Below are 25,264 nucleotides of genomic sequence, written 5' to 3'. Positions count from 1 at the left end.
TGGGTGTTTTGTTTTAATTGAGGGTGAGTTTTGGTTGATGGTCGTAAGAATGGAATATAAGAAGCCAAGGAGATTATAATGCATGGGAACCAAATCAAGGTTAGAAATAACAAGTAAATTGTATTTGGGTTAAATTAAGGTATCAGTTAATTATTTCATAAAATTTTAGGAAATTATGATTCCAAGTAGTTTACATTTGGCCTCGAGCTTGAGGCGAGCTTGAGGGAACTCCTTGTAGGACTGCTCCATCGATTCACTTGAAATAACTGTGCTAAATTAAAAATAATAACTTTATGTAGGATTTCTATGTAGCTCTTTTGACATATGATGCATTTAAAATTTCTTCATTTTGTGAGTGTCTGTTCTTGTTGGCACAATTGTAAGCTCGAACTAACAGTGTCAATGTTTATGATTTTACCATTTTATTTATATGATGAACATATTTATGAAATAGTTTCTTGCTGGCATTTATATACTATTGTTCATGCATATTATGCATGGTTTCTCTTTGTCGAATGATTATTACAAGAGTTATGCTTACATGAATGTCGCAAGTATTATGATAGGTGGGCTATTATATGAATGCTTGCAAGTACAAATAATAATGAAAACAGGGATTCATAACTTTTGGTATTCAGACGGAGACGAATCCAAAAACTATTGATTGTACAGAGACAAAAACTTGGGAACCGAATTATTAATAACTGCTATGTTGGGAGGGTCCATACCTTCAGCGATAGTTAATTTAGTCTTCAAACTCCCAATGACACAAATATAGTCAATGCATATACAATTGCAAGTGACATTCCTATGATTATAGTGATTGTTAAATTCTTATGGGCATGCCCTTGATTGGACATGAATGTATGAAACACATGTTTTATACAATTGTCATGATTTATTATATTTCTTGCCTTTTTTTAAATGTATTATATGATTAAAGCATGTTGTGATATGTTCTACTGTTAGCATATGAGCTACAAATGATCATGCACGTTGTCTTTCTTTCTATGTATAAAATCCTACTTTAGCCTTACTTATTTGGTTAAGTTTGTAGCTTACTCTCTTACATTATGGATTTTATTAGGAAAGATTATGGAACATCAGGGCGATGTTGTATTGCTTTTGTATTCTATAGTATTTGTAATTGTATAGAATGTTGGGTACGTTTTTTTTTATATATGTTGGATTTCTCAGCTCTATATATGATCCTTGGTGATATGATTTTTCATGTTTTCAAATATATGAGAATGTGTATGAATTATAAAATGAACTGGATTAAGAATGTTTGTGATGAGTGAGGTTGACTGATTATTATCTACTAAGTCCTGATTATGCAAGTCTGGACGAGCGACATTTAGAATTTCTTCTGATTGAATCGTCAGCCTCTTTTGCACCACTGTTGACCCTCAATTTGGATATGACAATTTTACATTCTAAAAAATATCAAATTCAAAGATTAAATTTTTGAAAAGTTCGCTATTGCTTGAGAAAGACATTTGATCGCTTTGAAAAGCATGCAAAATGTACTTTCAAATTCAAACCCATCATTATTCGAGCATGCATTCCAGAGGTTTTATCTGCATATATGCTGGGTTGTAGTTTTGTATTTCTTGCCTCGTCCTTCATAAAATAAAGTTGGAGCTAACAATAGTTGTGCTTTATAGCTTTCAAATTTTTAGAAATTAAATGCAATTAAGAACAGCTTTGCTTATAAAGTATGGTTTGCGTCTTTTTTTAATATGATCCTCCTCATGTTGAACACTAAAGTTGATTTTGTATACATTTCAATAATTGTTTATTCAAACAAAAGAGCGCTATTTAAAACTTATGCTTTCATTCTATATAAACAAACTAGTGTTATCATAGTCTCTAGAATCAAAAGCTCAGCTATTAATTTGTTGAAGATTTTTATTTTTGTATGAGATCTTCTAGACCTTTCTTATTATTTTTTTTAATGAAAACTCTATAGCTTGCATAGTTTACAATGTCTGTAAATTTCAAACCCAACCTCTGTAGTTAATTGAGCATAGCTAACATGATTACAGTAATGAATTTTAATCTTCTAGCCATCATTATGATAAACTGTTTGCCACACATTACGATCAAAGTTGCCTATTCTATCAAAATCAATCTCTTAATCATGGAGAGAAATAATTTATGCCAAATTTTCTGATAATAGTGCTAACCCAAATAATCATTAGGAAAGCAGATGTTATTACTGAAATCAAATATGCGATTACGACTCAAACACACTTGAAAGGGAAAAAAATAATAGACAAGACACACAGATGTCCATAAGGGTGGATCTCTGGGTGGTGGTCATTAGGGATTTGGAAAAGTGGCGTTCAGGTAGAGGAGGGGTTGGACTTTTGGGAGACAGGGCCACAATAATGGTGGCTTGCTATCCTAGGAGGAAGCAAGTAGGAAAGAGCGGAAACAATAAGAGGACGACAAGATAAGCGACAAAACCTTGATGTTTGGGTGGCAGTAACAAAATAGGCGGATGGCTAGTAAGTGATGTCTGGTTAATCAACAATACTTTGCTGTTTAGGTGTGGCGGTAGCAAAGTAGAGGGCTTTTGGGGTGGCTATGTGGATTGAAATTTGGTAGGAATGGCTGGGACAACAGAGTAGCAACAATAGCCAGTGGTAGGGATGATTGGGGGTCTTGGAACGGGCAAAGACAACAACTCGTTGTTCTGAATGGTGGCAGGCCTACAACAAACCAAAATGCTGATGCTAGTGGCTGGAAGATAGGGAAACTAGAGGGAAACAGTAGCAGACGGTTGTTTGGGTGCAACTGCAACAATGAAAGGCAACCATTAGCGATATGGGTAGCATATTGAAGGGGGATAAGGAAGATAATCACCACCTTAGGAGTGAGATACAACTGAAACACTATCCAAACCCTTGGATACATCGCTCGTAGGGATGTCTCGTACAAAACTCTAAGAAAGAATTAACCCTAGAACATTAGAAACACAAATATAATTATAATAACATAAGTAGGAGTGGGCCCAAGGGATGGTCGATACTCCAGAACATAAGAAAGTCTGGATTGAGCTTGTTTAGGCAAGCTGGCACTCCTCATGCTTACTTGGGAGAGGCCTGCACCCCGCTCCCAAGTGGGAGATGCCCGCGCTAGTCTCCCGGAATTGCGGTAGCTTGGGCCTCATTCGTCAAAGCTCTTGTCAGTACGTTGAATATGACGACGCGGCTATAACCTCCCAAGGCTAGAGAATCTTTAATCTAAGAAGTACTTCAATCTTGTTGTCGACTGCATTGTCTCCCAACATACCTTGAGAGTTTTCCCACTTATCCGTAACCATCCATTTCAGTTCAACAATTGGGTGGTACGTTGCTGAACTAAATAGGGTTTTCGTGCCAAGTATACTCTACAATGTCTTTTAAAAATAGTCTAAAATTATCTCACTCCTATCTAACATGAGGACAAACTGAACTCCTTCCAATGGTGGTGGCCTTGGTGTTAAGATATCGATCATGCTGTCCTAAAATGCTTTGTAGTGTCTGCCCCATATATGGAATTGGTGCTTCTTTTGTGCTATCTTCTATCATCACTCAAATCGATCACGCTGGCGCTTCTCTGTTGTAGCTTCTCCGCTAGCAAGAGCACCTATAACCTCAGACTTCGTAGAGGGTAAGAGAATGATGTGCTTTCCATCCTTGGTGCATGAGTAGGTGTTTCTATACCCATCGTGTTGAGTCTTGTGGTCAAAATGCCATATTCTCCCATACAGAATGTTGTAGTTATCTATGGGCGCCATGTCACATCACATTTGATCATGTATCTGATTTCCCATCGAAAGCTCCACTAGGTACTTCTTGTCACTGCTAACGCTCTGTCGGTCAACTTTTTGTTTTGATTTGAAAATGTGGATATGAAAATAATTTTTTGAAATTTAATTTAATATAATAGATATATAGTTCGGGTTTTGAAAGTAGTATGTTTAAATTTTCAACAAAAACAAATGAGACCAAATGGATCTCATTCGTCCAATAGTTTGCATAATCGTGTCCGATATTGTGAATACTACACATTCCCGAAAGATAAGTGTAGATCTCGACGATAGATCAAATCCTGCAAACTAAGAGATTTGTGACATTCGTTTGGTCTGCGAACCTTTTATGTAGGACCGACAAATTCCCCTATCTAATACAAAGATTAAATAGGGTTTATTTTACCTGGGTTCCAAGTTCCCTATAGAGGCAAACCCATATAGTTAATTACATCTCAAATGCAAATGACACATCTCAAATGACTGGGGTCACTTGAGAAAACTCTCGATAATGATCAGTGGTTCTAGTCCTCAAGATTTCAAGGTTTAGGTTTTCACGGTAGGACTTGGAAAAAACAAGTGAGAGTGGCTCAAGTAGGAACAGTTCTTTCAGGAGTTCAATGGAAGTAAAGGGTAGGGGGCGTCACAGATCTAGAAGAGGAACCTCAGTGACTTCCCAAACTATTCTACTGTGTGGCTACATTTTGGAGACAATGTTAATTAAGTTTTTGATCTTGCCAGTTTTATTATTTGGGACTTACATTCGCATAATACCTGATTATGCAAATAGCCTGTAGAAGTAAGAGGATTTACGTCGTGTCACACGACAGCCTCGGAACCTAAGGCGGGGTTGGATGGTTTTGATTTACACTGCACAACATGGTTGTACAAGAGCCTAAAAAGGGAGTGTGAGAATTTACGTCGTGCTAGGCTACCTCGAAGTCCTATGGGTTATTATACTAGGAAGGGATAATGCTGAAGAAGATCCTCTTGCTGCTCGGTCTGAATTCTTCGCCTTGCTGCCCACAAATTTGGCTCCAAGCTCCTGTCGTCGCGATGGCTCCAGGGCTTAAGTGTTTGAGATTGGTGGTTTATGCTTCTCAGTTTTGGTATCAATGTTTGGTTTTGTTTTGTTTCAGTTTTGATTTTGCATGGAAAATAAATAAATCGCATGTAAATAAAATGTACTTGAAAGTTAAAATGCAATAAAGTAAAATGCTGTAAATAAGCTGTAAAAGCGGTATTTGAGCGTCTGCTACTGTTGCGTTATTAATGTTGCGAGCATAATATGATTTGCAACAGATTTAAATAAATTTGCAAGAATATAAACAAGACGAGAAAACCCACGCGAAAGTCAAAAAAATGAGTTGTAAAAATCACGAGCAAAAGAAACACTTAGCCACATATGAAAGATCAGGAGTGGGTATAAGACCTTGGTGAAAGTGGGGGGCTCAGAGCTGGGCTGTGTGCTTCCCAATCTTGAACAGGAGTTACCGGCCCAACAATCTATAAAAAGCAGTCCTTAACCTCAATCCAAGTGACTAGCCATAGACCTTTATAAATTTTCATAGAAAAACTTTCATGCAAATGTTATTATTTAAGTCTTTTTTATGCAGAGTTCTTTTAAAATCTGAGAAGTCTATGCTGAGAATTAGATGGATGGGCTCTCACCTAGGATGTGCTCCTAAAAATCTAGGAAGCCTATGTTTTAACTTGTGCTTAAAGTGATTCAAGGTATTTCCCTCAATTAAGTGTTTTCCAACTAATTTTCAAATATTTCTAAGTGTATTCCAAATAATTAAATCAAAAAATCCCACTTTTCGACTTAACCATTTAAAAACAAATAAAACAAAAGAAGGATAAGACAAGACCCACTTCCAAAACTAGTAAAGTCAAGGGGGAAAACAACGAGTGAATTGACCTAAAAAAAAAAACGTTTAAATGATAATTAAGTAAAACCCAAAACAATAGATAAAGCTCTCCAAGTCCAGCCTCAAAATAGTAAATAAAGTTGTAAACTCAACCCCAAAAATAGTAGGCAAAACTCTCAAAACAAATTGCCTTTTTGTAGGTGTTTGAGAACAAAACACTAAATCGAAACAATCAATGGCATAGTTTGCTGTAGTATTATAGAAATAGGCATGTCATGCCAAAACCAAGGGATGAACTGCCCAACTTTCAAATTCAAAGTACTTTATAAAGTAATCACACACAATGTTATAAATTCTCAAGAGACAATTTATAATGATAAATCACTGTCTAAAGAACATGTGTCATTAAAGGTGCAAAGGACTAATGACATTCAATACCATTCACTAAAAAATGAAATTTATCAAAGTTATGCAGCCCATAGATGATCATCTTTTGCATTCAAATGTAAGTAGTTACAAATTCCAAGAAGACAAATCATCAATGCTAGTATAAAGCAACATAATCCACCTGTCAAAATGATGCTGAAATACAGGTTACAATGATCATTATCAGTTTATGCATGAGCCAATGCCAATAAAATGTCACAAATTTCCTTAATCTCCAAGGAATATAGAAGCAAGCAGTGACAAACTTGAATTACTCATTAAAAAAAATGCAGATTGCAAGAGTATCATGCCTTTGTCATCTGAGTCAGTACAAGACGTAATCGAAACAAAAGTACATATGCAACCATACCTTCCACCTTCCAGTAGCTATAGAGGCTGAGCAAAGAGAAGTAAAAGAAGTTCGGCTCTGTGTTCGTTGCAATCTCGTCACTGCCTCCTTGCTAACGTCGATCGTTGAAAATTCAATTGGGACAGGGATCGAGAGGGAAAGGCAGGGTCGAGCAAGGGCAAAAAAAAAATGCAGATTGCAAGAATATCATGTCTTTGTCATCTGAGTCAGTTCAAAACGTAATCGAAACAAAAGTACATATACAACCATACCTTCCACCTTCCAGTAGGAATAGAGGCTGAGCGAAGAGAAATAAAAGAAGTTCGGCTCTGTGCTCGTTGCAATCTCGTCACTGCCTCCTTGCTAACGTCGATCGTTGAAAATTCAATTGGGACAGGGATCGAGAGGGAAAGGCAGGGTCGAGCAAGGGCAAACGGTGCAGAGATGGGAAGCGAAATAGGTGTGCGGGATTTGTCGCGAGGGAGAAAGGGGACGAATCGGGCGGCCTTGGTGCAGAGGCAGGATCGATTAAGGGTTTCGGTGGAGGCGATGATTTCTGTTCGGAGAGGAGGCGTGGGTGAGGCGCAAGAGGAGCGGGAGAAGCGAGAGTCAAGTGGGGGATAATGTGCAGCTTCGGTGCGTTTAACGGGATCGAACAGAGGGCGGGCCTCTGTGGGGAAGATACGGGAAACGGGATCGAGCTGGAGAAAGGAGCTGTCGAGCGCAGAGGGAGAGCAGGATCGAGCGATTTCGGTGAGGGAGAAGGAACGGTGAGCGAGATTTGTCTTGAGCGAGAGAGAGGCGAGCGAAGCTTCGGTACATGGAGTATGCGAACTTCTGTTCGGAGAGGAGTGCGAGGGTTCTGTTCGTAGAGAGGAGGAGACCTTCGATCGGGCGAGGAAGAGGTGAGCGAGGACTTCGGTGCACAGGCGGGAGGTGTCGGTGCAGAAGAGGAGGGAGGCGAGTTCGAACGGAGCGGCTGTTATGGAGTCGAATCTCGTTCTCAGGAAGGGGGAGGCCGAATGCTTTCAGTGGGATCTTGTATTCGAGGAATTCCAAAGGAACGTTACGGTATATTGGCGCGGAATTAATGAATTTCCAACGGGGGAGGAGTTTTATTTGGCATATAAGAGCTCCTAATTAGATTTCATTAAAATTGAATTAAATATTTCATTTGAAATTTGAAATTTGAAATTTAAATTACTTAACTCTTGTTCAAGGTCGAGTCCAGCCTGAATCGAATCCGAGTTGAACATGAGTTGAGTTCGGGCCTGCATCCCGCTAAAGAAAAAAAAATACATCGATTTTCTTGTCATTTGTGCGCGCGCGTAAACTTAGTAATACGGGTGTCCTTCTTAGCTAAAGTTGACGTTCCGGACGCGTCGGCGAGATCCGTTTCATCATCTGGGGTCGTCCAGACGAGTTCGCCAATGGGGGAGTCGATTCAAGTCAAAGTCGTGTGTGGTGCAGTGAGTGCGTGAATTGCGGCATTCGCGAGTAATCGAGTCACAAAGGGTTCACTTAAGACTGTTTGACCCTATAGGAACTAATTTTTAGGCCCTCTACATGTTGGTCCTTAGCCCTTGCAACTAGAAGTTGAGTGTTTGGAACCACTCATGCGAGTTCTTCACAAAAATGAGTCAATAAGTGGCTTGAAGTTCTACGGTAGGTGGGCTCCATTGCTAGTCTGCTAGGATGGTTAATAAGAACTCTTAAAGCTAGATCCTAGGTTCTAAGAGTAGGAGACTAAGACCTCACTAAAAATGAGGTCAACACACTCTTCTTATTCTTCAATCATGTTAAAGATTACGAGTGGAAATGCCTCTAACTTGTGAGGCTTAACTTGTCAACCATCTGTGTAGACACCACATTCTTGCCACTACCTTCATTGATGATAAAACTACATATTTTTCTGTTCATAATGTAATGGGTGTTGAATATATTATGGTTAAGCCACTGCTACTCTCTCGTAACCTTAGCCTGAAATACTCGTCAAAACACAAGCACCTCACCCTCATACGTTGGAAGATGGCACTCATCATTTTCCTCAGTTGCATCCTATTTGCTCACTTCTTCCACTTGCACCCTGCTCGGTGAAAGACACTACCTTGCTCGTGGATGTCGGCCGTTTTATTGTTCAACTTTCGTAGTTTGAAAAGGTGATGATTTTGTGATTTTGAAAATAATTTAAATATAAATATAACTTTTTGAAAGAACATTTTAATTTTTAAAATAAGTGAGATCAAACGAGTCTCACATTTTTAAATAGTTTAGATGATTTAATATAACACTACAAACAATACATTTATCCCGAAGAATAAATATATTACTTGTAATAGGGATTTAATCATCTAGACTAAACAATTTGTGACATCCGTTTTGATCTGCGAAATATTTTATAAAAAGTCTCGATTAAGATAAGGTGGTTTTGCTTTCAAGATTTCAAAGTTTAGGTTTTCACGATTGGACATGGGAAAATCAAATAGGAATAACTCAAAATAGGAACAATTATTTAAGGAATTCAAAGGGAAGAAAAGTAGGAGACATCACAGATCCAGGAGAAACCCCAGAGATGTCCCAACTATCCTATTGTTCGACTTTATGTCTTTGAAATGATGTTTATTTGATATTTCAATCCTGCAAATTAGTTAGGACTTAGGACTTATGTTTGCACAACGTCGGACTGTGCAAATTGCCTAAAAGACAGGAGGATTTACACCGTACCGTACGGTAACCTCGGAATCCTAAAACGTTAGAACTTATAATTGTACAACAGAGTTCTACAGAAAGCCTAAAGAGTGATCCTATAAGTTGCTATTTAAACTAAGGAAAGTGTATAGTGTTGTGAAAATGTTCATGTAATGTGAATATGTTTCATTGCTGCAGATCCGCCTGGAAATTGTTCCTCGTCGCGCTGCCCACGATGTTCGCTCCAAACTCCTCGTAGTAGCACATCCTGGTTTAGTTTTAGTTTTGAAAATACGCTTAACCACGAGATCATCCTAATCTAAGGCATAGTGTATCACAGTAACTAAGCATGCATTATAACAAAAAAGAACAGTATAGTGTACAGTAGAAAGAAAAGACAGTATAACATGCTGAGAAAAATAGTATAATATGCTATGAAAACAATATAACATGCTGCGAAAATAAAATGCTGTAATATAAATTAAACCTGTACACCTGACAGGTCCATTGCTCCTTTTAATTTAGTTGTTATATGCTGTGTAAAGAGAGAAGTACGACCTGAAAAAGACTTAATAGAAACAGGTAAATCGCAGGGAAAAAGATAAACAAATAAAATGAAATACCATACCACATATAAAGAATCAAGAATAAGAATTTTATATGTGACACTGGAATGTCCCCAATTGCCAGGAGGATTTGAATATAGGACAGACTCAAATCCCGGAGCATTGGGTTTCAGTTTTGGTCAAGTTAAGGTAAGAATTTCATTATTTGATTTAGTTAAATCAGTCATGAGTCACAATCTAGTGCAACCTCGTGCCTAGCGTTCTACTTATCTCCTAAACTGAGGTTAGATGTTTGGAAAAGACTTAATAGAAACAGGTAAATCGCAGGGAAAAAGATAAACAAATAAAATGAAATACCATACCACATATAAAGAATCAAGAATAAGAATTTTATATGTGACACTGGAATGTCCCCAATTGCCAGGAGGATTTGAATATAGGACAGACTCAAATCCCGGAGCATTGGGTTTCAGTTTTGGTCAAGTTAAGGTAAGAATTTCATTATTTGATTTAGTTAAATCAGTCATGAGTCACAATCTAGTGCAACCTCGTGCCTAGCGTTCTACTTATCTCCTAAACTGAGGTTAGATGTTTGGATTTCTTAGGGTCATTTGAAAATTAGGATGATAAACTATCTCTCAAGTTGTGCTCCTAAGATCTAGGATACCAGCACTTTAGATAAAACTTGAAGTGTTCTAAGGTGTCTAATCTCAATTAAGTGTCTTTCCATTAACCTTCAAACATCTACAGATCCAACTTAACTCGCTATCAGACTCCTAAAACCTAGGGGTAAACTCATAGTTTTGGCAAAAAATTTGTGAGTTGTGCTTCAATCCTAGTTAAAGGAATTGGATTTTAAATTGATTCAAAGCTTAAGGGATCTAAGAGTAAGTCCACTAATCTCTCCATCGTTATCTAAATTCTCATTTCTTCCGATTCCAAGTAGTCTTCCAATTTGTAATTCATTTTTCCTTAAAAAGAAAAGGTGGATTGTTCGTTACCCTGTCTCCTCTTTAGATTGTATCATCCCAAAAATTCAAATTTCAATTTCAGTTTTCTCTCATCTTCTCTTTCTCCCCTATTTCCCTTAAGATTATAAATCATTTCTGAATTTAATTAAATCGGAAATTCCCATTTTTAACTCGACCGTTAAAAAAAAGAAAAAATAAAACGAACGAAAAAGTTGACCGATCTATTTTTAAAACCAAATTAAAACAATAAAACTCATGAATGTTTCGGTTTAAAACATTTAAATTCGTTAAAAAGAAAAGTGATCGGATCAATCCTGAGAAGGATATCCTTTCCAAGTGGCGCTTTTATGGATTTCCAAACCCAATATGACTTCAATTTATACCAAACTCAAAATGAAACTTCAAAAGCCTTCTTCATTTTATAAAATATAGGATAACAATTCATAGGGAACATCTTTCTATATCTCTAAAAAAATCATACCATTATCAAAGCCCTTCAACTTCAATTTTAATCAAAAGCTCGCGAGTAAGGCTACAACTCAAAACCAAAACTCAAATCCAGCATACACTTCAACAAGAGGCAACAAGAGAAGCAAAATGTAAACCTCAAAATGTAATTTCTAACATTTAAAACAATCTTCCAGCATATATTTCAATAAGGGGCTGCAAAAGAAGCAGAATGAGAGCCCCAAAATGTAACTTCCAGCATTTAAAACATCCTCCAGCATATATTTCAATAAGGGACAGCAAGAGGAGCAAGGTAAAAGCCCCAAAAATGTAATTTCTAGCATTTAAAACAACTTCCAGCATATATTTCAATAAGGGACAGCAAGAGGAGCAAAACATAAGCCTCATATGCATCTTTCTCACTTCATAAAATAATTTTCAACTTGCATTCTTTATTTTCCAACATTTCAAGCAATGAGAATAATAGAGACGGCCCTCCAACTTTGCTTCTTTTTTTTTTATACATTTATAAAGGAATAAAGGAAGCTAAAAATGTCCAACATATGTTTCAAATAATGATAGGTAGTATGAGATAAATAAGCATAAGCCAACATCCATTTAGAACATGAGTAATAAAGGCCTCTGATGACTCATTCTTATATGCATTTCTAGAGGGGCAAATCTCTTTTCAAAACTAGCATTATGACACTTCCAAATATCTCAAACAAGAAAAATAAAGGCAACCTATACCTGCTCTATTCAGATTTTTCTAGAAAATATTCATGCTTAAGCCTAAAAATGAATTTCCATGTTTCATGATATATGAAATAATATAAAACAGGGGAGAATAGAAGAATACCTCTTCTTTTTGTAAACTTAAAGCAAAGGAGTAAAGCAAGCTTGAAAAATTACTCCAATAGCAACTTACGAAGATTTTTTTACAATCTTCAGCTTACGACACCACAAATCCGAGATTCCAAGATCTTCGAACAGCAAAGGAGCAAAGCTTCCTTTCCAACAGACAAAGTAAGAATGAGTTTTGAAGAGATTTTGACAGCACCTCCCTACTTTCAAAATTTCGGCCAGCCCCTAAAACCCTCTTCAAGTGGGGTTTTAAAGCAAAGAAAAGAGGAAAAAGAAGCCACCTACCAGCCACCCTAGCAAGCAAATCGTGTGAGGGGAGAGGAGGAGAAAGATTTAAAGCAAGAGGAAATGCAACATGGGGTAGAGAAAAGGTCGGCCAGGTGGAACATCGCGGTTGGGGGAACGTTCGGTCGAGCAGAGCTCGAGGAGACGAGTCGCGTGCGCAACCAGCGGCGAAATGCCGCGGGTGAGGAGGCGAGGATATAATTAAAAAGAATAAAGATACTTAATTAATTTTTTTTTAAAAGTATATAAAAAAAATTTGATTTGCACATTTTAATTTGTGTGAAATAATTGCAAATTGGACACCCCTTTTAGGTAATTTCAACATTTCGAACGTTCCGGCGCAGTCCGATTCGCCGTCGGAAGTCATTTTGACGAATTCATCGATTTGCGTGCCAATTTTCTCGTGTCAAAAATATGGCAATATGGGTGTCCTTTCCTACCAAAATGGGTATCCCGGACGCATTGGCGCAGTCCAATTTGTCGTCGGAGGTCATCCGGAGAAGTTCGCATTTTCGCCCGTCCTTTGGGCTTAATTGAAGTCCGATTTCGTGTAATTTCGTGAACTTTGTGTATTTTGTGTGTGTATGTGACGAAAAAATCGTGACGAATATCTTCCTAAGGCTTGAAGTTCTATTGAAAACTTTTCCTCTGAGTCTTCACAAAATAGCCCATAACCGCTCGTTCATAAGACGATAGTCTTGTGCCATAAATGTTAGACATCAAAGAAAAATAGGAAGTGGCTGGAATTTCTAAAAGGGTGGGTCTCAATTCTAGTTTTCTAAGATGGTCAATAGGAATTTCTAGAGCTAGAATCTAGGCTCTAAGGAGGAGAAGACAAGACCTCACAAAAAAATGAGGTCAACAGTGGAGCAATTAGAAGCGATGTGTCCAAACCTATGGGATCTGAAGCTTTTCCTGGCTGGGATGGTAGTGGGCATGCAGTTCTTCTTTGACTTATTCTCACTATGAGTACTTTTATTCTACTCCTAACCATTCTGCTCTACTTTTTGAGACGTGCTTCTCCTCAATTATGGGTGGCTATCTGACTTGCAGTGATTTCCTGCTATGCTTTTGTTGTCTCTCCACTTTTGGAGCTGAGGTGTACAAGTACCTCAGTGTTCATTAGAATTGAAACTGGACTACATTGCTGATGGTTGGCTTTAAGCCTCCCATGTACCTGACTATGATATGCTATTCTGTCTCGTTTGGCTCACACAAGTTGCATAAATTCTACCCTGCACTCCACTAATAGCTCTTCTGTTGCAAGTGGTGGAACTTCAAGAAAATATATTAGCGGTAGTGTGGGGGTAGCTAGTATCGCTGCATTACCTTCTTCATTTTCATCTTTTTGTATGTCTCTCCCTCTTCTAGTTCTCCTACCACAAAAAATGTATTCTTCTTCTTTTTGATGCAACGAGTTTCACTCTTCCTTAATCAGGCACATCCTTGCATTCAAATGTTTGTTCAATAGTTTGCATCCACTCAAGGAAATCATCTGAATTCGTTCTCCCCTCTATGTCCGGTAGGTCCACTTTCATTCCGATATTTTTATATCCTCCAATCGATGTAACAGTCTGTATCTTCTAACAGACACTTCATTTCTGTATCCTCTAATAAACATTTCATATTTGTATCCTCTAACGTGCATCCATCTTTGCATCCTCCAAGTGGCACCTCCTATCTATGTCTTCCAACAGACACTTTAGCTCGAGGCCTCCGCCGATACTGTACCTCAAAGCGTTATTTTTCGTCTTCTCCTCTATTGGAATCATCCTTACAGATGAGATTCAACGGTTTATCTTGCTCTCTTTCGCGGATTTCTCTATTACCGTCGACGCAAATTTTGCCCTAGGTTCTTTCCTCAATGGCATCGAGCTAATATAGCACTTGGCGGAGTACCTATTTAATGTCGTCTATAGTAGATTCTTGATTAGATTTTGGCAATCGTCCCCTTGAGGGGCGTGGTTAGGGTTTCGTGTGTGTATAGGTGGAAGGAGGTGTGTAGGGTGGAGGCAACAAGAAATTTTTGGAGGGTGGGGTGATATGGGAGGAGGCTAAAAACTCTAGGACAAGACTAGTGTTTGACTAATTCTGATACCAAATGATATCCGAGTTTGGGTGGTGCAGCAAGGAGGCAGGTGGACAACAAGGGACAACAGGTCAAACAACAGTACTTTGTTGTTTGGGCAGGACAACAACAAGTAGAGGGGTTTGGGGCAGCTGTGAGGGTTGACAGTTGGTAGGAATGGCTTGGATGGCAGGGTAACGATAATAGCAAGTGGTAGGGATGGCTGAGGTGCTGGAACGGGCAAGGACAATAACTCCTCGCTATTCAGTAGGGCAGCAACAAGCTGAAACGCTGATGACAGTGGCTAGAAGATAGGAAAACTGTAGAGAAGCAACAACAGTTGGCTGTTCGGGGGTGGCTACAACAATGAAAGACGGCTGAAAGCGACGTGGGGATGATAGGAAGGATAATCACCATCTTGCGAGTGAGATATAGCCGAAGCACCTCCCAAAACTCTTAGATATAGCCCTCGCTAATAAAAGAGATATGCTAGCTGCTGTCTCAAATAAAACTCATGAAAAATCAATGGGCCCGAGGGTCGGCCTACACTTTACTAAATTAAAAAGCTTAGACTTTATTGGTCCAGGCGAGCAGGCACCTTGCACACTTATGTGTTGGAGCCCCATGTCCTGCTCCCGAGCGGGAGACACCCGTGTCACTTCCTTGTGATGATCATGATGACAATAAATTTTATTTGGAGGAAATTATCATTAAATGGCCTCAATTTTTCAAATAAATAGCTTCAAGCAGAATTCTTGATACACCAAAATATAATATAAAACAAACATGAAACCCAAAATTCTTAAGCATTAAATTGTATGCTATAAGTTAATAGTAGTCAACCAGTTAACCCACAGTTAAACTTATCAATTTATCAAATTGAAATATTTAAACTTGATGAGAGCTCAAATATAGCTAATGTCATGCCACACTATCCATATGATCACTCTAAAACATATGTTTCTAGTAGCGATGTTGCATGTGCCTTATGATAAGTTGACTTATCTCAATCAAATCTTAGATAATCCTCAATGACGCTTTGTTTATAACTTGTGAAATATAAGGTGCATCTAACGAGGCATAGAGCTTTATGTTAACCAATATCAGCCCAAAATTGTTCGCTCTATGTTAGCTAAGGTTAGCTTAAATTTGCCTCCATGACAAAATAGCCATTATAACTCTAAACGGTCCCCTTGGATGAAAGCTAATATGATTTTTGGTAATGATAATATGTTTAGGTCAGGTCTTTGTTGACAAGTAGATTAGGGATTATGATAACTTGAAATGGCAGAATGATAGCTCTTAATTGTGTTGGTCATCATTTCTCGAATATACACATTAAACTAGTGGGGATATATTTTTTCTTTATAAAATTGTTTCACTTGGAAGTTGTCTCATGATTGAGATCAATACTTAATTATAGAGGTTGCGCTAATTAGAAACATTGAACTTAATTATAAAGCCCAAAATTATGACAAAATCTCTCTCGGTAGTGCCTTATAATATATTTAATCCGCCTTCTAAAATATTAACTTGGTACAATTCATGAATTTTTATTAAATGTGCTAAATGGGAAGCCCATAGGTGCTTATTTAGTACGAATGAATAATGAGGATTTGTAGAACTGGCCTCAAATACATAGAAAAAGGCTTATGATGATGATGATGGTGATATTGATATGAATTTGGATACTCTAGTATCCATGTAATACAGAAGATACATGCATTCAATCTCACATACACACATATCAAGCTCTTAGAAGATTGATTGTTAGCCATTGCATCTTCATGGAAAGAAAAAGGCAAACTTCTTGTGAAACTTGAGCGCCTAGATTGTTGAACAATGGTTGGATGCCCTTGCTGGTGCCTCATATTGATACCACGTGGGGTTTTTTTAATGCCGTTAAGTAATTCTGTCTGGACTTCCCTTACACATTGCTCTGTAGATATTCTAGTTGTGATATCAAATCTACTTATCGAGTTGAGTTCTATTAGCAATTTATTAATATTTCAGGAAATACAACAATTGTTTTTGGTGAGCATGAAATTTATATGACAGATTGCATCACTTAGCAAGTAATTGAAATTTTAGACAATTGCAAATATAATGTAAAACTAAAATCTTGTATTTGTAATACTTTATTAATATTTGAATGTTTGTAAAAAAAAATTAACTGTATTCCTTTTGGGTGTTTGATTGATTGCAAAGTATTTTAAATACTTGTGATAATGATTGGTGGCGATAATGTTGGCGACGGGTGATGTTGTTAGCCAGTAGTATAGATGACAACTATTGTGGTGGTGTTGGCCAATGGTAAAGGTGGTGGCTGTAGTTGACGATGGAAGAGGACTGATAATGGCTTGTGGGTAGTAATGACAAACAACAAACGATAAGGGTAGCTAAGGGAGTGGCCAGTGATGGCGGTTGCAGAGGATGATCTGTGGCGGTACTAGCATGCTTCAGACAAAAGCTGTTTTTGAAATTCGCTCAATTGATTGAATTGCAAATGCATTGAAATTGATTTAGAGAGAAATCTAAATAGATTGAAATTTTACATTGGATTCTTTTTCATGACAAATACCGAAATTTCAGAAGGCATAAATTTCATTTGCATTATACTAGGAATACTTGGAGCCAAATAGCGTTTTATTCTTGAGGCAATTTCATATAGACCACCCGAAACTAGCTATTTACAAATCAACCACCATCTTTCATCCAATTTTCAAATCCTCACTCAATTATTAAAATTCATGCTAAAACCCAAACCCATAATTTTCAATTCTATCAAATTCTCAATAGTTTGATTGTGGCACATGTAAATGCATCGGTTTGGTAGTTCAAAAAGATTACTTGGGTGGTCTGTATGTAATTATCCCTTTATTTTTATTTTTAGTCACATGATTGAGAAGCAACAAACTTACAGTTATTTACTGAAAGAATTTGCCTTTCAGAATATTTTTAATTTGTCCAGCTTTGGATTGCTATCATTACTGAGGAACTTTATACTTATAATAGCTTTGACATTGAATTCTGGTGAGAATCTATTCTGAAGGGTTGCATTGTACAAAGAATTCCCTATCCCTTGCATATAGGAAATCCTGGCCAAAGATTTTGAAAAATGTAATTTCTGGAAATGTATTCTGCTGAAGTTTATTTTTTTGATTGCTAATATTATTTTTGAGGATACATTAATTTTCTTGTATTTATTGAAACAAATATTCTAGATCTGCTAATAATTTCTTCACCTGTGCCTTTATCCCGATCACAGTTTGTTTCCTTAATTACTGATCTGTAGTCTTAAATTTTGTATCCTCTCAGGGTCTTGCCTACAATCCGAAGAAAAACACGTTATATGTTGCAGACACTGAAAACCATGCTTTGAGGTATGAAGTGCTTTTGTTGTTTGTTCTATTTGCTTATTATCCTATAGTATATCTACACAGAAGGCATGGAGGTGTTTAACATGTCTATTTACTTACACTTTAAATTATTATGGTTTTATTTTTGATTATCTCCCAGTGCAAGATATCTTGAATGGTATTAACCTCAAGTTTGGAAAAAAGTTGTTCAACGAAATAACAAATAATAGGGGCAGTGTCATGCTGCTTGACACGAAATATCTCAAAGGTATTGAAATTCAATTGAAATTCACAAAAGTTTGTTTGGGATCAATTTTATTTTGTTTTTCATTTACTATTATTATTGTTATTATTATTTTTTTTAATATTTAATTTAAATTAAGCTATGTTTGTTTGAGTTAGTTTTTTTTTTTTAAAACACTCAAAGTATGAGTGCTTTTTAAAAATAAGTTGGTTTATTTTTAAAATGAAATATAAAAATATATAAAAAATATGCCAACTAAACATATTTTAAAAAAAGAAACAAAAGTGATGCCAAATAGAACATTATCACTTATTTCATAAATTGGATTGTATTGGCATGTCTAGAATGTTACATAATAGTTAAAAATGTCATCTATTTTGCCCAGATCACTCGCAAGAAAAATTAGAAAGATTGAATGCTAATTGAAGGAACACCTGAATAAAACAATGAAGAAAAATCTATAGGAACAAAAATTATATTTTTTATTGGATTATATATAATTTTATTATACCATTTAAAAAGAAAATCAGTAAATTTCCATATATCATAAGTTTGGCACCCTATTCCTTTAACTGCTGCCACATCTAATCCTACTACAAATGCTCAGCTAAAAAATCAAGAGAGATTTACAAACACAACTCAGAATTCTTATCTAAACTTTCATATTTATATAGCACTTTGGCTTTTAAAATCTATGCATAAAGAGGTATTTTCCACTTTTAAAAAGTTATAATAGTACTATTTTTTATGTGATATTAAAAACTTGAGTACTATATATGTAAATATGAAAGTTTAGGTGTGATATATATAAATACATAAGAATTATGTGCTATGTAAATGCCCCAAAAATGAGAAGAAATTCTGATGAAAAATTTTTCCCTCGTCTCCCATTTTTTTAACACACGCACTCCATGTTTGTCTTATCTCTCGCTTCTCTTCTCCTCGGTCTCACCCTCTACTGCATGAGAGCACACTCTTAACTCTATACCCATGTCTATCCTCAATATATTTCTCAGCTATCTGAGCTCTATCTTTGGTCTCCCTCATCTTCTTTTCCATCCGTTCATACTTGCAAACCTTCACAATAAAGCAACAGGAAAAGATGAAGGGTGCTCGCTATTGAAAACATCGACAGACCTATGATAGAAGAGGTATCATTGTCAACGTGGAATTTAAACCCCACGACTTCATGTTTCTTATTCTCCATTCTGCTCAAAGTTTCTCCTTCTATGCCATCCTGCACTCCAGCTCATGCATCTCCTTCCCTAGTGACCCTTGATGACAAAAAAGTCAGAAGCAATTGGCTAGTGGGGTTAAGATTCATTAGGATTTTAAGTTATGATTTTTGCTATTAAGTATGGTAAAAGTTAAATCTTTTTTAAATCCTACTACTAAACAACTTCTTTCTTTCTTTAACTCTTTTTCTTTCATCCACTCCTTTGTAATTTCTCCATGTATTTCACTCTCACTATGCCTGTCTTTTCATTTCTACATCTCATCTTTTCTTTGCCTCTAACCCTTATTTCATTTAATTTTCTATACCAACATACCTAATAAAAAAAAAGAAAAGAAGAAAGAAAAATCGGGATTGTTTAAGAAAATAATAATAATAATAAAAAAAACAGAAATATATACAAGAACAGCAACATCTAGCTTTTATCCCATGAAGTGGAGTCGGCTACATGACTATTGTTTTCTTCATTGTGTCTCATTGAGTGTCATATTTTCATTTAAATTTAATAAATTAAGATTAATTCTTTATACAACATGTTTAAGACTTTTTAGGCCTGCCTCCACCTTTCTTTGTACATGCCTAATGTAAAACATCTACTCTTTTAATAGGGTCATCAGATGGTCGACATATATTGTTACTAAACCATCTAAGGTGACTCACTTTTATCTTGTTTGCAACTGGAGCTGCTCTAACCCTTTCATGGATATATTCGTCTCACATTTTATCTCTTAGTGTAAAACTACGCATCCACCTAGCATTCTTATTTCATCAACACTGAACTTATTTTTATGCTTCTCTTTTATAGGCCAACATTCTGTGCCATAAACCATCGCGGTTCTCACCTACATATTATAAAATTTTTGTTTAAGTCTAAGTTGTACTTATCTATTACATAATACGTCTCATGTATCCATCCACTTCAACCATCCAACTTTAATTCTACTAATAGCATCCCCATCTATATCCCCATCACTTTGAACAGTAGACCCGAGATATATGAAACATTCACTTCTTTTAATATTTTGATCACCCATTGTTACAACTTTGTCACTAGATCTACTATTACTAAAATTACATTCCATATATTCAGTATTGGATCTACTTAAATGAAAGCCTTTAATCTTTAAGGTTGACATTCATATTTCAAGTTTTTTGTACTCTCTCTAGTCTTATCCACATGAAGGATGTCATCTGCAAAAAGCGTACACCATGGTTCATCCTCCTGTAAATGTCAAGTAAGAGCATCCATAACTAAAACAAAAAGATAAGGGCTTAAAGCCAATCCCTGATGTAATCACACGTGGGTCAATCCTCTGTGTTCGAACAAAAGTAACAACTTTAGTATACATTTCTTGAATGACTCGATATATGCAATATTTTTTTCTAGAACTCTCCACAGTAATTCTCTTCGAACTTTATCATAAGCTTATTTTCTAAATCAACAAAAATTATATGTTGATCCTTGTTTTTCCCTTTATAGTTTTCTATCAAACCTCTCCATAAATGTATAGCTTTCATGGTATATTTGCCCAGAATGAATTCAAACGGGTTTTGAGAAATTTTCGTATCACGTCGTAACCCATGTTCAGTTCCTCTCTCTCATAATTTTAGTGTATGACAAATTAACTTAATTCCTTTAAAATTTGCACACTTTTGTGCAACCCCTTATTCTTAAAAATAGGAACCCATAACTCTTCTCCACTCATTAGACATAAGTATAAAAAAGTATTAAAGGAAAAAAGTTGTGCATATTTGTTGTTGCTTCATCGTCTCCTCAAAGTTGACGCCATTTTGCATGCTTAACATAAATGACAGAGGAGACCACAACACCAAACACAACTGCTTTTGTACATTGCTCTGATATATTGGGGAAATTCAAATACAGTACTTTTGTATACATTTTTTGTATATGAGCTGAAGGAATATGCTCAGTTTTCTTAGAATGATGGGTTTAAAGATACCCCGATCAAAGTTTGTTAAGCATTTACTTTGCACACTTTCTTAAGTGTAACGGGCAGACCTAGTCCTCTTAAATATTTTCTATTCAGGGGAGATACCGGGTATTATTGAAATTTATATTGATGGGACTCAAATAGAACAAAATAAAATGGACTTTATGGATGCAAACCCAACTTAAAATACATGTAAAAATGAGGATGAGATTGCGGCGATGAACTCTCAAAATGCAGTATCAATTGCATCAAATATGTTGAAAATGACTCTCTGATGGACACTTGGACTATGCTACATTGGCTTTGAAATAACTCGTAAGGACTTGGGCTTAATTGAGCATTCTTAGAGGTGCCACAATAGAACATCTATGAGCTGGAGTACGATTTGGACTCTAAAGGTAAGTGCATTTAGTAGGATCAGTGTTTAATGGTAAGTGCATTTAGTAGGATCAGTGTTTAATAACCTGTATACATGCATGGGAAAGACTTTCTAACCTAGCATTCAATATTGAACAAGCTATTGGTTAAATGCAAATAAATTGTCAATGGCTTAAGCATAATGAAAATTCTAATTTAGGAGCATTTGCAACGTGACCCACAACATAAATGCAATAGAGCAAAATGCAATATTTAAAGCTTAAAATTAATTATCCATGCATTCCAGTAACAAAATTTGCACAAACAAGCAGGCTTAGAGAACTCTATGTTTGGTATGTGCTTTGAAGGCAATTTTTCATTTAAATACAATGCTTTGAAAAACATGGAATAACATAAAAAAGTGTGCATCCCCTTTAAAACACACCATTTGTCTGCATGTGCTCTAATAAATGAGTTGAATGCCTAACTCTGAGATTAGAATACCGTATAAACTAAAAGCAAGATGAGCTTAGAATTTTCTTGCTGCGAGAAGTGGATGATAACTTTAGGCAGTGATAATAATAATTTTTTTGTTTCTGATCCACCTTTTTTAGTGCATAGTTATGGAATATGATAGCATAATGTTTTCTGTGATGATTAGAGCTTTCATACATTTGAATGCCTTCATTGATTTTTGGGATTTTATCTATTTAAAAACTTATTTACAAGGGTATTTTTTTTGCCAGCACACAGTCTATTGATGGGAATTTAAAGTGTATTTGGGATATTGTTTTTCATACATTTTTTTTTATTCTTCTACCAATCACAAATTACAAATGGACATTTAGCATTAAGATAAGTGTAGAACTTAATGATATTATCATCCATATACTCAGACTATATGCTGCATCTATAGGACATAAATGTCCAATGCTACCGACCATTTTCAAGCTTCAAATTTTCTCATTTTTTTTACTTAAAGTCGCTGCTTTTTAACTTAGGCCACTGCTTATAACTGATATTGATGATTTGTGTTGCAAGTAAAGATGATTTCCTTACTGTTCAGTCCCTCAAACCCTTGTTGGTACTGAAACTTTTATGATTCTATTACATGCTTTCTTTTGATCTAGTTTTGTTTTTCAAATCATAAGATTTGCAGAACTAGATTGTAATTTTCAAGATTGTAGATGCAATATAATTTTTTTTTAAGTGCATGAGTCGTGAAATATAATCCTTATTTTCATTCAGGGAAATTAATTTTGTCAACGAAACTGTGAGAACTATTGCAGGAGATGGAACCAAAGGTTCTGATTACAGTGGTGGAGGAAAAGGAGGATCTCAGGTAAGATGTCCCAAACAATCACTCATTCCACTATTCTGTAGTTTGCTTTCCTGCATGAAATAGGAGATCCGCCAAACCCCATGATCATCATTGCATGCATATTCTGCATCTAATTCAAATAACTTGATTTTGCTATCTCCTTATTAAGAATTACAATCTTGAATTTTCATTTGGTGTGCTATAAATGGCTTACTGAACGGTAGCTTCTCAGGTGCTTAATTCTCCATGGGATTTATGCTATGATGCTGTGAATGAGATAGTTTATATAGCAATGGCTGGACAGCATCAAATTTGGGAGCACAATATATCTGATGGAACTACTAGAGCTTTTAGTGGTGATGGTTTTGAGAGGAACTTAAATGGTTCAAGGTATTGTTTCTCAGCCATAAGCCACTTCAAGAATGAAATTGTTATGCCCCAATAATTTCTTTGATGGACTATGTGTTTTGTCTTTTAAATTTTTATAATCCAGTCTCTTTTGGTTATGAATGTTGTTACAAAACGGACTTCAGGCATTTTGATTTCTTTTTCATCAGATCTAGGTTTTTTATCTTTACTTGTCTCTTGATATTCACTCAACATTCTATTATGCTCTTTTGTTTGTTTATTTTTTGTTTGGATTTTATTTTCTTCTCTAAGTTTTGTGCTAGTCTTCTTAAAAGTGGGATATCAATTTTATATGTTGACTAGAAATTTGTTGAAGAACAGTTCACAAAGATTGTCCAATGTGCTGCAGATCAACATCCAAATATATCTTTTTGGGAATGGAGATTGTTCTTATTATGTAGGGGGATGTACTTGGAAATGTTTTTTTGGAAGTTTTCTGTATTTTTTTTCCTGATGTTTTCATGCTTACAAAAGATTCATCGTTAAATGGAAACTAAATCCTTATATAAAAAGGTTGTGTATGTAAGTATTGATGTTGAGCAAGAGCGCCATCATGAAATGGGTGTATTTGATAAACTAGCTGTAGAATCATTAGTTATTTCTCTCCAATCTCAACCCAACTTAGAAATGCTCTGTATTTTTGTATTATAGTACTTCATATGCCATTATAATGTTGGATTAATAGCTATTATTATAATCAAATTCTACTTATGAAATGTGATCTTTCGATCTACTTAAAAATTCAAAGCACATATCCTTAAGTTATTCTGTAACACTTGAATAATTATGTCTATTTGTGGATGGAATATTGTATTGAATTCTATTTAGTGCTAAACTTGATCACCCCTCCATATGAATACTTTCTATTACCAATATCTTTGTCAAATTTTCAACTAAATTAGCATGACAAATTGACACAACTTGTGATAATCTGTGAATTATTTACACTTGATCTCATATGGATATTGTTTCTAAATTTTAATAGAAAATATTACTTATTCCAACTCTAAATTATGTGTTGGTTGCTGCCAACTCTAATTATGTGGTTATTCAATTCACAGGGTTTCAATTGTTTGGAAGTATATTTATTAATCTTTCTATTATCCATTAAAATAGATCCCAAACTTTTTAAAGAATTATCACTGTAAATTGAAAGTTCTTTAGTTCTAAATGAAATTGTGAAAATTATCGTAGATGTCACATACCTTTTAAGCTTCTGAAAATTTTGCTCACATTCACCAATCTAATAAAATTTAGCAATTTTTTTTTTTGGCTAAACCTAGATCGAAGCAAAGCAAGTTATGAAAATTCTTTCAATAATCTCTTATAATATCCATGTAATCTTGAAATTTTTGAATCTCAGTTACACTAGTTAGTCATGGCTATTCTATCATTGCTATCATTTTTTTTTAAATCAACAGATATACATTCACCAGCGATGATGTGTTTTAATAACATAATAATTCAAAAATTCGTTTAAAAAAATTTGACAAACAATTTATGCTTCTTTTGTGAACACAAATTGTTCTTTAAAAGACTACCATGATCATCATCACTCTTATAGTAGATAAATATATTATCAATAAATATTATTATAATTTGCTTTGGATAAAACTTGAACTTTTTTTCATCATAATCATGAACACTGCTAAGGCATTTTGCTTTAGATAAAATTTGAACTTTCTTTTTTTAATCAGATTCATGAACACTGCTAAGACATTTGTTGGTCCAAATGCATCACAAGTAATTCTTAATGCCCATATCATGTTCCAATTAGTCTTTGCATTATTGCTGTCCTTCGCCCTAACTTGATGATACTCATATCTTAAATCAACTGTAGCTAAAGCTTATCCTAATTGGTTTAATTAATGAAAGAGGATACTTTGTATCCTTTTCAACACTCTATAATTTATTCATAATTTTATTTTATCATCATTCTTTGTGATAAATAAAACAGTTCTCTAGGAAGATGTATTTAGTCTAATGATTTTTTTTCAATCAATTCTAATAATCGACTATTTATCACTTGCAATTTTCTATGAGCCATCCTATAAG

General features: G+C 35.5%; 1 protein-coding gene across 5 annotated transcripts in view; it reads left to right on the top strand.

Moving 5' to 3' along the window:
* LOC110032219 (NHL repeat-containing protein 2) overlaps positions 1–25,264 on the top strand; it is a 119,131-nt gene that overhangs the window by 71,609 nt on the left and 22,258 nt on the right. For all 5 annotated transcript variants that reach the window (XM_020735774.1, XM_020735773.1, XM_020735776.1 and 2 more), the window contains exons 18-20: positions 17,653–17,717; positions 22,729–22,822; positions 23,034–23,191. In XM_020735774.1, the coding sequence (XP_020591433.1) occupies positions 17,653–17,717; positions 22,729–22,822; positions 23,034–23,191 (317 nt within the window). The remainder of the gene's footprint in view (positions 1–17,652; positions 17,718–22,728; positions 22,823–23,033; positions 23,192–25,264) is intronic.

The sequence above is a fragment of the Phalaenopsis equestris genome, unplaced genomic scaffold (assembly GCF_001263595.1).
Source record: "Phalaenopsis equestris unplaced genomic scaffold, ASM126359v1 Scaffold000888, whole genome shotgun sequence".
Lineage (NCBI taxonomy): Eukaryota > Viridiplantae > Streptophyta > Magnoliopsida > Asparagales > Orchidaceae > Phalaenopsis > Phalaenopsis equestris.
The sequence above is the reverse complement of the archived record's forward strand: the minus strand, read 5'-3'. Positions and strand labels throughout refer to the sequence as shown.